The 18,305-nt window shown below is 39.0% G+C and overlaps 2 protein-coding genes across 4 annotated transcripts in view; one reads left to right on the top strand and one right to left on the bottom strand.

Moving 5' to 3' along the window:
- The window catches only part of ABCB11 (ATP binding cassette subfamily B member 11), a 145,502-nt gene extending 142,256 nt beyond the window's left edge, over positions 1 to 3,246 (top strand). For all 3 annotated transcript variants that reach the window (XM_082465330.1, XM_082465331.1, XM_082465332.1), the window contains one exon: positions 11 to 3,246. In XM_082465330.1, the coding sequence (XP_082321456.1) occupies positions 11 to 211 (201 nt within the window). In that variant the 3' untranslated portion in view covers positions 212 to 3,246. The remainder of the gene's footprint in view (positions 1 to 10) is intronic.
- Positions 3,247 to 3,334: 88 nt separating this feature from the next.
- Positions 3,335 to 17,222, bottom strand: G6PC2 (glucose-6-phosphatase catalytic subunit 2). The gene is made up of 5 exons (XM_082465524.1): positions 16,973 to 17,222; positions 16,288 to 16,397; positions 14,208 to 14,319; positions 12,086 to 12,201; positions 3,335 to 11,291 (listed from the first exon to the last, which is right to left on the bottom strand). Exons 1-5 carry the CDS (start codon positions 17,188 to 17,190, stop codon positions 10,780 to 10,782), a joined length of 1,068 nt encoding a protein of 355 aa, XP_082321650.1. The 5' UTR covers positions 17,191 to 17,222; the 3' UTR covers positions 3,335 to 10,779.
- Between the last annotated feature and the right edge of the window lie 1,083 nt (positions 17,223 to 18,305).

Raw genomic sequence — 18,305 nt, 5'->3', positions numbered from 1 at the left:
CTCTTTGCAGACGGTGCAGGTCGCCTTGGACAAAGCCAGAGAAGGTCGGACCTGCATTGTCATTGCCCATCGTTTGTCCACCATCCGGAACTCGGATATCATTGCTGTCATGTCACAGGGGATAGTGATTGAAAAGGGGACCCATGAAGAACTGATGGCCCAGAAAGGAGCCTACTACAAACTAGTCACCACAGGAGCCCCCATCAGTTGACCTGACCTGAGAACTTCATGCACAGTTGGTGCACCAATTACAGAAGTGCTGTGGGGTTTTTTTTTTTTTTCTTTTCTTTAAGCAGAAATAATGATATTTTACTTTTACAGACACGGTCATACATTGGCATCTGAGCTAATTTCTAATGACTTTCAATAGTAATTTAGTTTTAAATGTCTGTATATAGAACATGAAAGAAACTAGGGTCAGTGGCAGTGAGAATCCAACGTCAAGCAGCTGCTCAGCCATCACCCAGTGCTTTCTCCATGCAGGAGCCAGTCCCAGTTACTACGTGGGTATTAGCAAGACTTGGAGGAAATGAGACTTCGAATTTCTCAGGGACAGAGAGCCATCCTTTGCATTTGTGAACCCTCAGTGTACACAAAGCCTGGTCGAGAATAGGCACTCAACAAATGTTTACTGAGTTGGGCCAAGATCATGTGGAGAAGAACAGAAGGACTGAAGACCAACCGTATTTTTTGACTGAAGTTTGCTTGCATGTGAAAGCAGATTCATTTATGTCTAAGGATGAGGATGGGGAAAGGAGGACTTTGATACTCTGGATGCTCTCAGGCTGAAACGGGCAGAAAAAGGCAAGTATTAGCGGGAGCTTACCAGCCAGGGATGTTGATTTATAGATTCAAGGTGTAGTATGTGGGTGGTGAAGTCCCCATTTGCCGGACTAGATTCTGCCGGTGTGCCTGGAGCAGGGGCTCTATCCCAAGCCTGTACTCCTCCTCATCCCCCTCCACATTGGTTGCTGTCCTTTGTTTCTCCAAATTCCAGCGTGAAATGAAAATAGTGAATTTTACCTTGTATAAGTGCTTTCTTCCTATGGCCAACAAATGAAATTCTGCCTACAAATTAAGCCTGAGCTATTGTATATTGAGGTATATTATTTATGTTTCTGGTCCAGTGTTTCCTGGTAAATAACCACACAGGTGGTTTAACAGGTTAACTAGTTAGGTCAGGAGAACTGATGGTTGCAAAGTCAGGGAGGGAGAGGGTGGAGGACAGCATTCTAGTTAAGTTATGACAAATGGCAGTGACAAGTAAGTTGCAGAATAAAAATGCCATGAGAAGGAATTAAGCTTTGCAGTAAGCATGTGCTCATCTTGTAATATTGAAGAAAGAAGACCAAAATCTGTTTAAGTTTGCATTTCAAAGAGGAGGAACATAAGCTCTGTGCTGGGAGGCTGCCAGTTTCCTGGAATAGAATGTGTGGGGTGAGAAAAATGGATGATTAAGAGTTATTTTTTAGGGGTTTCCCTGGTGGCGCAGTGGTTAAGAATCTGCCTGCCAATGCAGGGAATACGGGCTCAAGCCCTGGTCTTGGAATATCCCACATGCCACGGAGCAGCTAAGCCCATGCGCCGCAACTACTGAGCCTGTGCTCTAGAGCCCGCGAGCCACAACTACTGAGCCCGTGTGCCACAACTACTGAAGCCTGCATGCCTAGAGCCTGTGCTCTGCAACAAGAGAAGCCGCGACAATGAGAAGCCCGCGCACCACAATGAGAAGCCCGCGCACCGCAACGAAGAGTGGCCCCCGCTCGCTGCAACTAGAGAAAGCCCACAGGCAGAAATGAAGACCCAACGCAGCCAAAAATAAATAAATTAAATAAATAAAAATTTTAAAGAAAGAGTTATTTTTTAAATAAGGTCCTTGGAAGTTATTGATAGAGGGGAAATGTTGACTGGAGAAGGCTTGAAATGATTTGGGAAAAACATTGAATTACAACTTCAAAAATATAGAAATAAAGTTGCGAGTTTATTTTGCAACACCAAGAGTGCCAATGTCTTCATTTTTGTTCCGTATCCTGTATCACTCACAAAGATTTGGTTTCTACAGTTTTATATTATTGTTTCTCAGGTGATGGAGGGACTTGCTTAATCTGTTGTGTCTGACACTTATCTCGTCTTTCTGTAATTTCTAATGCTTTCAGGGTGGGTTCTGCTGTGATCAAACTCTCCCTGTTACCCCAGTTAATAAAAGTTTACAGAAGAAAAAAAATAGAAGGATTGGAAGATAAAGTTGGGGAAATTTCCCTGAGGGTAGGACAGAAAGAGATGAAAAGTTAGAAAATAAAATTTAGAGGAACAATTCAGGAGATGCAATAATTAGCTAACAGCAGTTCCAGAAAGACAGTGTAGAGAAAACTGAGGGGACAAATGATTAAATAGTCCAAGAATATGTCCTATAATTGAAGGATGTGAATTTCCAACTTGAAAGAGTTCACCAAGTGTCAAATATAATAAATAAACAAAGATCCTACCTGGACACACTATTATGCAATTTTGGAAAACTGGGGGAAAGGAGAAGATACTAAAATTTTCTAAGAGACATATAATAAAGAAACATAATGACATAGGATCTCTTGACAATGACACTAAAAGTCAGAAGACATAAAGATTTGCCTTCAGAATTCTGAGAGAAAAGTTATCTCCATCCTGGAATTGTATACCTAGCAAACTATTCTCAAGAATGAGAGAGGCCTAAAGAAATTCTGTCATGTAAGTGTCTCAAAACTGCATTGAAGCAGATACCCATAAACCAGAAATGCTACTATTTGAGAAAAAAATAGAAGAGTTGGCCTCTGGATCCTTTTGTATAGAAACACCTTTTCATACAGTTACTCTAAGTCTATTCTACATGTGCTCTTAGGAAATTGTTTCAATAAAAAGACTTTGAATTTAGTAGTGCAGTCATGCATGCAATTTTTGGCAATCATACACTCACTTAAAAAGGTAGATCCTTTAATTTTTTGATGCTATGTCCTGAAAGAGGAAAATACATAGGATCATAATTAGGTATAGTTCACCAAATATTTATTAATATTAATTAATTATTAATTATTTATGAATTAATGTAAGTTTCCTATCCTAAGGTAATATCAGAATATTCTCATCAGGTTGTTTTAGGATCCCGCCTCATGTTTCCAACTAAGAGTTGGATCTATTAATATCTCTTACGCATGCAGAATCTCTCTGCAGTCAGATCACATAAGGATATTAGTGGAGATAAAAAATTGCAAATTTGGTTGCTGTTTCCAAACACATTTTGAGACAAATTTACATATGCGTGTGTGCCATTATAAAATAAGCATTATGTCCATTTGTATTTGCTGAAAATGTCCAGATCAAGTGAGTAATCTCACCTGCCTATAAGAGACGTCAGGTGAAATTAACTTAAACGAAATTTGAAACACAATTCCAATTTCTTTCACACTGTGTTCAGTTAAATGTCCAATTAATTTAAATGGATAGACTGTAAATAAAGCAATGCACATGATTATCATCTAATTAGCACTGGCCAACATTATAATGTGCTCATTAGTAAGTTGTATGGTATCCTTAAGGCTCATAATGAGTAATCAGGGTATGCATGATTGGCATGTAGCTGTCTGGATGCAACTACTCAACCCAATAAATTAGCGCTAAGACAAACTGTGCAGTAGAAAAAGGAAGAAGAATATATAGCCAGTCAGTGAGTTGGCAGTTCCTTCCTTCCTATAATTCAGGTACAGTTCTTACTCTCAGGTACAAAGAGATAGATGTGAGAAGAACAGAATAGCTGGAGGTAGAAAGGGAGCTGTTTACTGAAGGTGACACAGAGCTAGTGTCTACAGTTAAGAATGACTACAGAAAAGAAAGAAAATTGTGCTATCTTATTGGTTGAGAGTATATATTTCTGATATATCAAGTATGGAGTCAAAGTAAGAGATGAGCAATGTTTTCATAAAATACCTTAGAGTTTGAAAATTCAATTAATCATTTAAATATACCCCATAGTAACATTCACAAAGCATTTCATAATTTAGAAAGCACCTCGCCTTCATAATTTTTGTGTGTTATTGTGAAACCATTTAGTAGGTTGCAGAGGAGGAAGGCAGCTGTAAGTTACATTCATTGTTATATACATAAGAAGCTCTAGGTTGACACCCAGTCCTACACCCTTTCCCCTTGCTTTCCCCTTGAGATAGAGGGGCCTCTATCTCAGAGGTTGGAAAGTAAAATATTTACCTTCCCAGACTCCTTTACAGCTAGGGTAAGCCATGTGACTGTTCTGGTCAATGAAATATAGACACAAGTCTCTATGGAGGCTTTCCCTTCTGGAACAAAGCCTGGGTTAAGGAAGCCCGTTTGCATTCCCCTTTCTTCTTTCCTGGATGCACAGCAGTAATGCTGTGGCCATTTGGATAGAAACCACACACTATGGATGGCAGAGCAGGAAGAGAGACAGAGCCTGATTCCTGGACATCCTTAGGCAGCCGTTGCAGCCTGGACTGCCCACCTCCAGCCAACCTATTACACAAGAAAAAAACACCTCTCACTTGTATAAGCTACTGAAGTAGTTTGTCGTAGTTGTAGTTTTTGTTGTTGATTATGGATTAACACACTCAGTAGATACACTTAGATTTTTATTAATAAAAAATGTTGAAACATAAGCATAAAGACAATAAAGCAATGTTGAAGTATTGATGTGTGCACAAATGACCTCAAAATATGACTTTTATATCCAGAAGTATTCCAAAAACATTGAGTGAAAGAAGAAATTGCTCAGTGTTTTTGCAAAAGTCACTGCTATGAGAAGGAGATGTCACTGGATGGATGTCCTTTGCAGCTCATTCTAGTGGTTTTTCAGGAACATTCCATATACCCCACTTTATTACGCTTTGAGTGAATGAGGCCTTTACTTAGAAACTTAGTGTTTTGTGATTATGCTTTCTCATTCTCTCCCATTATACAATTGGTGTCAGACTGGGAGTGATCTGTATTCCATTGGCAAGATATAGCTAGAGTCGAAAAGAAAGTGATTCAAGAAGAGGATGAATTTGAAAGGGGGGCAGGCAGGGGTTTAGAAGAGATGGGGAATAATGTTACCAGCTAATTTGTAGCTGGAGACAGTGTCAATCCAAACGTTCCAAGCCCACAAGCCAGAGATGTCCCTAGAGTCTACCCAGAGCCTGGAGCCCCTGGGGATCTACCCCAGGGAAAGGCCTATATTAAACTTATCCTTGATTCTCTAGCACGTAAAGGCATTTAATAAGTGTTTGTCAGGTGGGTGGACAGAGTGAGTTAGAGAGAAAAATGAGCAAAGACACAAGGGGCCCTACTTGAGTCTGAGACGATTTTAGAAGCTATGTGGAACTGAATCTCTAATTTAATTTAGCACGGTCATCCTCAAAAACCTTGGCATCATAAAATTTGGCGTTAGAATTTTTGTTGTATTCAAGAAGTACATTTCAACAGCCATAAAGAATTAAAAAGTAAATATTATCTTTATTTCTTTGAGAGATCCACAATGAGTCCACAACAAACTTACTAAAATGCTCTTTCAAAGTTCTAGCACTTTCCTCACATAGCAAGTTGGTTAAACCCTTCCTCCCACAGAGTGAATTTTCTTGTGCTTCCCTTCTTCTCACTCAGCCTGTTACTGTACATATCCCATTAGTATCTCTTCCAGCAAGAAGAATTTCTTCTTTAGGATGTTAAGGAAGGGGAAATGGAGCTGGTGATTTAGTTACAGGATTTCTTTTGGAAGATACTCGAGCAGGAAGTCTGTGAATACTTTCATATGAATAATTTTGCCCTCTAAGATCAGTTACATTATTTCACGTCTCCATGCATCTCCTTTCATAGCGATACAATTCAGATACTAATAGGAATAGGATGTTTTAAAGACTAAAATGTATTACATAAGTCTAAAATTGTTTCTTAAAGTAGCAAATTACAAAATGGAGTACACTTTAGAATTTACAGCCTTGTTCATTTGCATGTAAGTAAAATTTAATGTACTCTGGCTCTCCTTCCAGTTTTATTGAATGAGATCCTCAGAGTTGCAGAATGTCAGAGCTGGAAGGAACCTTTCATTCTAAGCCTAGTTTAAGCCCCTCATTTTAGAAACTGGTCAACTGAATCTACTAACATTAAATGGACTCCCAGTATCCCAGTGGTTAGACGCAGAGACAGGTTAGAAACCAGTCTAAGGACTCCATTCCGGGTGCTTGCTGCCAAACTCCAAGAAGTCTTTTGTACATCTATCTGTCTGTGAATTCTCTAGCACCTGCCCCCTTGAGTTCTGACACCTTTTGGGATCCATATAGGGACGTGCGGCACCGTCTCTTGATTGGCCAGCATGAGCAGGGCACCAATACTCCAATGCTAAAAGGATAAGATGCACACAAAAATCTCACGAACTCGGACAGGAACATTTACTTCCCCCTTGTTAAGTCAATGCAATCTTCAAATAGAAAGACAGCAGGGCCTCTACAATTTCTTTCACTCAAAAGAATTATAAAAAGGCGGAGTTTGGAATGATTCTGTAGAAAAAGAGATCTCGAGGATCAGATGCTTTCAATGAGGAATTACTGAGTTTGAGGGCAAGGGTGGCATCTAAGAAAGGCAGTGATGGGTGAACTCAACGCCCACCTTTAGAAAACCCCTTCCATTAATGGCAGGGCGTGTGAGCAGGGATGACAATCTGGCCAGTACTGTTCCCAAGACTGAATTCAAGAAGAAGTCAAGTCTTTGAACAGAAGTTGGGGCGTGATTGGCCCAACTGATATGGAAGGCAACGGGGAGATAGAGGAGGAGGAAGCTCTTCATCTTAATCAGCTCCGGGTTTCTTTCCCAGGCACATATGTGGACTGCTCCTCCTGCAGAGCGCCCAGATTGTCCCAGGGCAGTGGTTTCTGCTCTCGCTTGGGCCAGCTCTGGAAATGGGCCAAGGTGGGTGAGAGCGATCGCTCCTGTTGGCAGCCCCCGGTCTTTGCCACAAATCCCACTCGGCAGGACCACAGCTGCCACTCTTCTCATTACCTTCCCTGGGTCCCAGCAGCTTCTTCAGAACATAGTGTTTTTGGGGGGAAATATCACAGTTTTTGAGCAGAAGATAGATTCAGAAATCACCTGGCAAAATGTTCGAAGAAAAGATTCCAAGAAATTAAAAACCAAATAATTGATCAGCTTTGTGTTAACCTTTATAACCTCAACCTTTGAATTTCTTCCCTCCTTGAGGGCAATCACATCTGTGCTACCAAAAGAAATGAGATGTGATTTCTTCCAAGTCATTACTGTGATCTCCATCAAAGAATAACAAAGACAGTAATTAGTACTCCACACCAAATCGGCCTCACATTTGACATAAATTGCATTTGTCCTCTGCAGAGCTAAAAGGAAGCGTTTCTAATTCTTAGAATTTTCTCATGAGTTGCTGTCATTTGACAGAAGTTTCTGGAGTATTGCTTCTTATAGACCTTTCTTGCTGTTAACTTTTTTTTTTAAGAAAAACAAAATGAAGACTTAACAAAATAAACAAGTACCACCACTTTACCTTCAGTGTGGAATCACCATCAGAAAGCATTAAAGGTAAGGGGAAGGAAAAATTAGGAACACCACCTTAGTTTCTTGGCAGCGTTGAGGTTCATTCTTCCAGAAAGCTGTTTGCAATTTCCAGAGAGGCTAGGACAGTCAGTCAACAAGGGCCAAATCCTCAGGTGCAACTAGATACCAGCGATCCTTTTTGAATAGATTTTGAATAGATTTTGAATATCTTCAGAAGTACTGATATCCATCATATGGGTATGAGAGACCCAGACAAGCAGGAAAACTTGGTCAGAAAGTCATCCAGCCCTGTGAATATTGGATAAAGTCCCACTCAGTTTTGTGACCCTTCAAGGGTTTCTGGGGCACAGTGCAGGGAGAGGGAACTCAGACTCCCTGATTTGAGGTGACAGAGCTAAGAGTCCTGGGACACCAAGGCAGTTAGAGCTCACAGGACAGAGTAAGACAAGAGAGCTGCACAGACAGAGACTCCCAGATCTGCAGAGGATTTCTCTCGAAAACGTAGCAGAGTTTACTATTAACTTTTTATGGTCACTTTAATCCTTCGAGCCCCAGAAATGTTTCGTGTCAGTTACCACACATGTTAAAATTTCTTTTTAAATGTGTGAAGATCACAATGGGATTTACTTATCACCATGCATGTTTTGAACTTGTTGACAGTAACTATTATTTTTTTCATCTGGAAAGTAACATCCATGGGCTAATCAAAAGATCTCCTGGTTGGAATAAACATACCTTGTCCATGCTCCGCCAACAAACCACTGATACCTCAGTTTCTCCATATAGAATAAAGCAGTTAATATCGATTCATGCTGTCTCACAGGGATGTGGTACAGGTGACAACATAAAAAAAATTTTTTTTTCAGGGAAAGCACTTTGGGACTTGATCTGTGTTATCCAATTCAGTAGCCACAGACACATATGACTATTTAACTTTAAATTAATTAAAAGTAAATAAAATTTTTAAATGCAATTCCTCAGTTGCGTTAGCTGTGTTTCAAGAGTTTAATAGCCATATGTAGCTGTGGCTACCATACAGATACAGAACATTTCCATCATTGCAGAAAGTTCAATTGAAGTGCTGGAATATACAGTCTTCATATCCTTAAGAAATGACTCACATTTTAAAAACCAAGTCTTTTGACTTTCTCTTATAGCAAGTTTTTTTTTGTATGTATATGTACCACTTTGATCTTGAATTTATTTACAGGGTGTGAATAAATATAAAGCATTTAGAGATATAACTTTGAGTTTAAAGGGCACCTTATAATAATTTTTTAAATCACCCTTCTGTTGTACTGAAATAGGCATAGAGAAGGCACCAACTTAACCCACTAAGGCAGATGTCCATTCAAAAGGTTGTCAATGGGAAGGGATTCCACACTCTTCTTGTTAATTTGCATATCTTTTCAAATGTATGTTTCTCAAGTCACTTGTCTAGATTTTCTCATCTTGAAAGCTCATGATATTGACATTTTTCTTCTGAATATGTAGATATGTGGACATTCTGAATATATGGTTATAGTTACAGTTAAGTCAAATAAGCTCAATTCCACTTACTTTTGGCAAATAAATTGGAAGCAGAAGAGTCTTTTCCATCATTATTAAAGGCAGGCATTTTCGCCAAGGCTGTGAGAAGCTCTTCTTCTTGCTGCCTAAGCGGTTTCTTTCCTTCTTTTTTAAAATTTATTTTATTATTTATTTATTTATTTTTGGCTTCATTGGGTCTTCACTGCTGCATGCGGACTTTCTCTAGTCGCGGCGAGCGGGGGCTACTCTTCGTTGCGGTGCGCGGGCTTCTCATTGCGGTGGCTTCTCTTGTTGCGCAGCACGGGCTCTAGGCATGCAGGCTTCAGTAGTTGTGGCTCGCAGGCTCTAGAGCGCAGGCTCAGTAGTTGTGGCACACGGGCTTTGTTGCTCTTCAGCATGTGGGATCTTCCCGGACCAGGGGTCGAACCCATGACCCCTGCATTGGCAGGCGGATTCTTAACCAGTGCGCTGCCAGGGAATTCCCTAGTTATCAACTTAAAGTCTAGAATTACTAGGTCCAATGAGGGGAAAAAAACTTTACTGAAAAAATTTTAGTATATTAATATTCCATCAATAATAATTTTCTGAAATAAAGCTGTGGATTTTCATCACAGTTCAGCACACACAGAACCCAGCTAATAGATATAAGCATTTCATAGTTTTCCTGGGTTAGAGCATGACCTTGAGGAAGGCACTTGATTTCCCTGGTTTTGAAAGATTAGCTCCTAAAAATAAAGTATAAGGATGTCATAGTGAAGAGATAAACCTTTGGGGAGTAAATAATGTTCTAAGACGAACATCTTCAGCAGAATTTATTAAAATATTGGAAAGCACTACCATAAAACAGAGACCAGGAGTTAAGCAGAGATTCAAGTCCAGACAGTAACCTGGCCTGTTTCCTTTCCTGTGGATATGTAACCATAACTAGAGCTACTGCTGGCCCCATCAAGACCCTGCATGCATGGTCTAAGTCAAACAGCATATGGTATTTTAATGTCATTTCTGAAAAAATAGCTGATTTACATGGCAAACATCATAGAACCTATGTAAAAGCATTCATTCTTACAGATTTTTACTTCTTGAAGAAACAAAACATAGTGTCATGGAAATACATGTCAGAAGATTGGGTTCTAATTCCTGTTCTGACGGTGGTGTGATAACGGTGAGTTCTTTCAACTGAATAAACCTCCATTTCCTTATCTGAACGCTGAGGGGATCAGGTTTGATTGCCGTTAAAATGCCCACAGGAGCCAGAAGCAGCCTGACTTTAAGATGATAAAGTTATCTGATACTGGGGGTCCTGTAGGGTACTGAAAACTGTGATAGCCTGCAAAGAGCACGTCTCCTACTGGGGTCAGTCAGCAACAGTGGATTGTCTCCAGGTGGGAACGCAGGCCCTGTGTTACCATATTGTCAGATTTTTCGGGAAAATACAGAAATTCAGGGTTTTGTGTCAAATATCCTGGTTTTAAATGTTGGCAACTAATCTAAAATAGGACAAAAAAAAAAAAAAAAAAAAAAGACCACCCCGAAGGCCAAACTAATCATACACATGGATGGATTGGGTCCTATGGCCGCCATTTTGTGACCTCCGAATGGAAGCCTCCAGTCTCTCCCCGCCCTGTGGTCCTACCGGAGGATGCAGGAGGAGGGTCATCCTGGGGCCACACGGCACTAACCCTCCGCACAACTCTAATGAATCTTTTTTTCACTCGGTTTCATTAACATATGAATAGAGTAGGGAACCAGGGCAACCACAGTCAGCGGGATGGACGCACTTTTACAGAAAGACAGCACGTAAAATAAATACTCCGTGTGAGTCGGGATCTTGATGAAATGGTAGAGCTGCAGTGTGGTCAACGAGGCCAGGGTGCAGAGCAGCCGGAAGCTCAGCCTATAGCCGTTTTCCCCTCGGCAGCTCCTGAGGAACATCTCCGAGTTGATTGCAAAGCCCAAGCCAAAGAGGACCCCAAGGTTTCTCACGAGTCCAGCAAAAGGCGTGGTGTCAATGTGGATCCAGTCAGGGTTGGCACACCACTTCTTGGCTATGGGCACGGACCACAGCAGGTCAATGTCAAGCAGTCTGAGAAGCAGGTAAAAGCCAAGTGCAAACAGGAAGAGGAAGAGGTTGGTCTTCAAGTATGTGCCCAGGCTGGCCGTTTGGATCCTTGGAGTGTGTTCAAAGGCCTCTGCCACAAGCATGCCTGGGGATTGGAAAGAGACACTGAAGATAATCGTGTGCCTTTGAGCCTCTCAGGAATTATTCCTCTCTGCATTAAAGAGTTTAGCCATAGTTTTCAGTGATAAAGGGCTGTAGAAACCTAGGTTCTATCCATTTTCCAAAGCCCTTTTTTAAGGCAATAACTAAAACCACACTTGCCCCATGGTCTTTTCACCATCCACATTAGTGCAGGGGGATGGGTCAGGAGTCCAGGGCACTGAGTGACAACCACTTTATAGGCAGAGCACTGATCTAGGTGCTTGCAATGAATTTTTCAATTGCCACAGCCAATTAACGTAGAGAGCCTTTAAAAGGTACATGGGGCTGAACAGTGTAAACTCAGTCATGGTGAATGCTGCCTTGGAAATACAAAGCAGCTGCTGAATGAAGTCCACAGTCAGGTAATAATCACTGCAGGTATTTCAGAGAGAGTGGCATGGTGTGCAGGTTGGAAGGCCTTATTAAATCCCCCAAACCGAGACACAAGCACGCCATCCTAAGTGGTGGTTTGGGAGTTGGCCTCAGCTCTAGCCACATTTCAGAGAAGCCCATCTCACTAAGAGGTAATGGGTTTATCCTACTGAGTGAGAATGTGCCATTGTGTCCATGGAGACTTTGAAAGGTGTGAGGAACCACTTAAGCTCCCAGGGTAGCATTAAGTATCAGTGGCTTGATAGGATTACCTGAGATTGGGGAACATTAGCAGAGAGAGTCAACATAAAACAAATGACAGTAAAGCGTTCAATGACACAACTAAAGGTAAGTGATCATATTTACCACCAATTACTCCAAGAATAACTTGATGAGGAAAATGTGTTGCTATGAATACTCTGGAGATGCAGACACTGATTTGAATCAACCAAAAAAGACTCCAAAGAAATGACCAGGTGAGTCTACGATGGAAGAATAGATACAAGCATAAAAGGCAAAGAAATTGTATCATTCATAAAAATGGGGGGGGGGAGGGAGGTGACACCAGATGATCTTTCTCAGAGGAATCTTCTAGCTGTGATATAATATCATGATTCTAGAGTTTTTTCTTCCAGAATTGTTTTCTATGTACTCCATAGGATTTGAAAAGCTTTAACAGATGTTTCTACATTCATCAATGCATTAAACTTAACCAGTGCTATATCCTGAGATTTTAATAAATGCTATAAAAGGAAGCCAACTTGGCATCCTGAAAATTATTTTAATGAAGTAGGGGAAATTCAAGTTTGGGGGAATTATTAATGTCCACAACGATCAAGAGTGAATTATATGTATTTTTTACTCCTTGTCACATGTGCTTCCTCTTTCCTCTCTCAGCCTCTCTTTGCTTGAAGAAAACTCACTGGAGAGGCAGCTGCCACGCTGATAAAAACACATGAGCATTCCATCAAGGGCAAGTTTTCACTGGGTTTAATTTCACAGACTCTCAGGAGTCCTGGCTCCTTGTTTTTTGACACGTAGAAGATAAGGAACAGAAAAGTGACCTATGGGTTATATGTCTTGGATTAGAAGCAGCAGTGTGCAGAAAACTTATAAAAATATTTAAATCCAAGCAATGCTCATCATTTTAATACAAAAAGAATTAGCAATAATGAGTTCTAGGAATCCTTGAGTGTTCTGAATGATTTGTTCCTGATAATTGGACCAAACTTTGATTACTGAAAAATTAAGGAATAGAGAGAAACAAGACTTTCAAAGAGAAAGTAAGCAGGAGTTATCCATATGGAAGAATCAATAAGGGTGTGGTAATGTTTAGGTAAGGTGTAGGCACTCAATACATTTTGATGGATGAAAGAAATGTTGCAGTTATAAGAATCAAAGAGGAGTCAAGAGAATTTTTTTTTAGAAGAAACAAATGATTTTCCAGGTTTGGAAATTGGAGGAGAAAATGAACTACAGAGAAAAGGTGAGGCTTAGCTAGATTCCTACTTTGAAAAACTGTCTATGGATAGAAAATGCTAATTTCTTTTAATTACAACAACTCTCTATTGTTGCTGTTTGGGATAATGAATACCTTAAGGCATACTGGTCACAGTCTCATCAGGATAAACTTTAAAGATGCCCACATTCCTTTGGTTACTTGTTTTGTATATTACCCAATATTACTCTAAAAAGTAGAATATGAGATGGCTCTTGGAAATTTTTTATTATAAAGAACTTATATAATGGTGTATGTTTCAGTATTTTTTATGCAATTAACTGGCAAATCTTATCTCAGGTAGCCTAATAGTTTATGATTAAAGTGGTGCTCAGAATTGTTTTAATGATAAAGTATATCAGGAAAGAAAAGAAAGAAAAAGTCAAATTTCTACAAAAATTTTGAATAATCTTAAAGGTCTAGGCCTTTCGGAATGTTATGAATCTACTAACATTAAATCTACTAACATTCAAATTTAAGTTTGTCTCTAGAATGTTTTTAATTTAAAAGGTTGCATAATCTTTAAAGCTAGAATATATTTTATTGATGTCAAAATCACTGGCTATTCAAAGAAGAAAGCATAATTATATGAAAGTAACGGATGCATTCAAGGGAAATGATGCTTCTCAAAATGTCTAGTTAATCTTAAAACAAGGGAATGTGCATGCAAAAATACATCATTATGTAATTTTAGATGACCTATTTGTGAGCTACCGAAGTGATTACTGTATTATGGAAACCCAAAGGCACATTTAGAAAATCATTAATCAATTAAACATATCCAACCCTATAATGTAATTGCTGTGAACTAATTAAGGTATTATCTTAAAGCAAAATATTAATTTTCTATTCATTTTGCTATTTTGGATATGATAGAATTGAATAAGCACATTTCAATAACTAAAAATACACTAAGCTGAATTTTTCAAAAGACTTTCTGTGTTTGAAACTGTCATGTTCCAGGGCTACAGAGACTGGAGCAAAGCTGACCTGTGCAGAGTGGTGAATGACTTATCCATCCGACTGATGGTGTGGCCCAGGGCAGCTGTCACCATGACATACCAGACACATGATGAGCCCATTGCATGGCCAGATGGACTTCCTGCAACAAGAAAGTGGCAATCCATTTGAAAGGTGGTTAATAGAGTATCACTATCAGAAATGGACAATAGAATAGCACATTAGCCATGAAAATTACAAATAACTCAGGAAAAAAAAGCCACAGGGCACAGGCTCTATGTAATGTTTAGAAATGGGTAGAAATAAAGAAAACTGAGTCAAATTGAGCCTCAAAATACTATTTCAATTTTTTTCCCCAGGTTATTCAAGTTCATCAAAGTCCAGAAACCAAAATGTTCAAGGGTAAGTAAGAACTCAGGCTGTTGCATCAGAAAATCTGCCACATCCTTAGTCATTCTTCATATCTAATTGTTTTTAATTGATGAGAAAACTGAAGTACTTGGATTGGATCTTGAATCAGCTTATTTTCCTTGGGTTGAAAAGTCAAACATCTAAAGGCTATCATTGCTATGTCTGATTTACCAACTGACTGCTGGGTACCAACAGCTACCCCCATGCCTATCTTGTGGCTGGCCGCTGCAGAAGGAGTCTTTGTCATTAAAAGGATGAGGGAAGCTATAAAGGGGTATTAATCCTGGCAGAAGAAATCAGCAGACAGGTAACCTTTCTATTCCCGGAATATCTTTCCCATGTTGCTTGATCTTTTTTTAAAAATCACTTTACTTTTATGTCCTCCCTGAGTTTTTACCAAGGGGAGATTCATTCAGGTTAAACACCAGTCTCTTTTTGAAGAACACTAAGTTAAATAAAGACTAATCTATTTCTTATAGATCTGTTTCCTTCAAGTCTATTTCTCAAACAGGAATTTTCAGAGCCTTTTATATGCTTCATGAGTTGTACATCTCCAAGGAGTGAATGTAAAATGTAATATTTCTTTTCTTTTTTTTCAGAAAATGTCTCATAAGACAGAACACATGCTGGGAAGTTCTGGGGTAAACCAAAGTAGCATTTCAATTGTTTGAAAGGCTATCCATCCATCCATCCATCCATCCATCCATCCATCCATCCATCCATCCCACACTGCTTTCACAAAGGTAAAATACACACCATCCCTGACATGATGGAATGCACAGTCTATTGGAGGAGCCAGATATTAAAGAATTAACTATAATATAGTTTGATAAGTACTATAACAGATGGATGTCTACTCTTATGAGAGCAAAAAATAAAGATATCCAGAAAACTTATTAGGAACTTACACATTGACTGTATTCAGGGTTAGTCTCAGGATGTCAAATGCCAAGAACTTTAGGCTATGTAACAAATTGTGGTGAGGTGAGGTACAATATAACACAGTCTTAGAAATTAAAACAACATGTAGTTTACCTTTATATATATATTTTTAAAAACCTTTTTTAAAATGTTAAACTCAACTCCCATAGTAAAGATTTTACACTCATACAAAGTCTTACTTATAATAAAAAAGAAAGTGGATCAAGAAGTCTACTTATATACTGTATACACAAGAGAAAAAAGAAATTTGAAAGAAATAATTATAAGATTAGAGAGAATTTCTATAGGCAATAGTAATACCAGGAAGTCCTTATCTTTCTTACGGAAACTGTGTCTATTGTCTCCTCATTCATGTGATTCTCAGAAGATCTATAATAACTGTGAAAGTTGCACAGCAACAGATAAATCAACATTTCTAGGATTTTAATATAGTTTTTGGGGAATTTGTTCTAGCTAATTGTTTTTTGTTTGTTTCAGTATCAAACCACGACATTCTTCTAAAAAATGCCAACTATAAAATCATTTGGGGACTATTCTCTTAATTAACGCTTTTACAAATACAAAAATGAAATTTTCTTACTCATAAAACTTTTGTCCTTTTCATTAGCAATTTTTGTTTATGAACTTTTAGCATCCTCATGCATGACATTTTCTTTAGTACCCTGTATGATATCGTACAGTTATTAGTTGATAATCATGCACAATGGCTCTCTATTGGAATATCTTTAGTTAACCTGCGACTGCTATAATTGCTTACCTGGACCTGTTTCACACGTAGTGGGGAACTGTTCAAGGCATGGACTTGAGTGATTTGGGTAAATCTGAGTTTCTTGGACCCACCAGTAAGGCCGATGACCAAATAATATCCTGTATTTAAAGAAATATAAATATGCATATATATTTAAATATACAACTATCACTTAATTGGAGACTAACGATTCTCTCCTATAAAAATGAGTCAAGCAGAACATTGATGGGGAAAACTCATGATTAAAAGACTTTGAAAGAACTTGCTTTCTGGCCTGTGTCTCAATACAGAGCATGACAGTCATTTGGAGTTTGGGCATCCTAGGTTCCAATAAAAACAGGGACTTTTTTCCTTGCAGGCGAAGTCCTTGGGTGCTTTGGATACTTAGACTGGAAATATCAAAGTGGTTCCTGGAATTATCAATCTGTTCATTATGGCGCTGCTCGTTTAACTCACTCCTTGGTTAATCACATCATATATGTAACAGGCTTTTGGAATTTTCTTCTAAGCCAGATCAAGTATACATTTCTATGCCTTTATGTAAGTTCTATTTAGGAATAGGTGTTTCAAGTTAACTGGTATGTTTGAAAGATTTTCCAAGTAAAACTATACACATCTGAAATGTGATCATTAAGACCAAGCTACAAATTTAAGAATAAGCTTTAGGAAAAATGAAACAAAACAGAAGGCTTACCATTTAAAAATAAGATTGAACCAATCCCCAACGACTGCTACCCATATCATCTTGGTTCCAACTGCCTGATTAAGTTGAAACCAAAGTGGAAAATAAATAGAAAAGATATTCCGGGGATCTCCAACATTGGACATAAAATTTAGAAAACTGTAGTAAGCTCGGTAGTCCTTCTGCAAATGCTGAATAATGAGCACTCCGTTCCTATGAAGGAAATCCATCTTGAAAGAGAGGCAATTCTAAACATAGAGCAAGTGGAGCCGAAGTGCTCTGAGTCCCACCGTTTTTATATGGTACCTTCGTGGCGTGTCCAGCCATTACTGCGACATGTGATACTGACCATCTGTGGAGAGGGCATGTCTGCCCTCCTCTACTGAAAAGCTCATCTGTTTATGATTTTACCTGGTGCCAAAGAGGTGAAGTACATGCTGATCTGTGACAAGTAGACGAGAAATTTGGGTAGAGACACAATGCATTTCTTATGCAATCTCTCTTTTGTGTGAACAGTTGGATCATGTTTGCTTGAAATTTTTTGCACAGTTCATTTCCTTCAAGGACAGAGACATTAGCAATTTCTATGCTTGGCTAGAAGACTATGCAAATAATTACTGCATGTCAAATAGCCCTTAAAGCCATGCATTTTAATTTAAAATAGACTGTGGCTCTTTGACTATTTTATTGGGTCTTTCAGGAAAATGGATGAGTAAATATCTGGGCATGAAAAATTTATATGATACGACAGATTGTTTTCTGATTGCAGACTTTTAAATAAAAAATATTTTGAGATTTCTTTAGCAAAGAGAATAATATGATGGATATGGAACAGAGAAGGAAATACATGGAATATATGAAATCTGGAAGGAAATGTGTTGCTTTTTGACCATGAAGCCAGAAAGCAGAGCTGGAGATCACTGGGTAGTAGATCTCCTGGGTAGTAGAACCGTTAGGAATGAGACATACTTTTATTGACTAGAGAATACAATTGAGAGCATGGGAGACTTGCTCACGTGACAGATTTCAAAGGGCTTTTGACCAATCAGAAAATGGTTTGCTGAAAACAGCGTGCAGTACAAGTACATGGGAAGCACCAAAACAAACATGTAGATTGGGAATAAACAGAAGGGCAGCTCAAAAGGAACTATGAATCTAAGTCAGAAATGAGATGCTGGATTTCAGAGAGCAAAGTTTTGTCTGCGAGGATGTCTGTGAAAGCTATCAAGCCCCACCAGGTGGCGGAGGGTGGAGGTAGGTAACCTGACTTATTTTACCATTCAAAGTGTTGTCTTCAAAGTGTAGCTACTCCCAGCTACTTAGGCATCTTCTTCACAGGCTGTAA

Source organism: Balaenoptera physalus (genome assembly GCF_965194825.1).
Source record: "Balaenoptera physalus genome assembly, chromosome: 6".
NCBI classification, from domain to species: Eukaryota; Metazoa; Chordata; class Mammalia; order Artiodactyla; family Balaenopteridae; genus Balaenoptera; species Balaenoptera physalus.
This window is presented reverse-complemented; position numbering and strand designations above follow the sequence as displayed.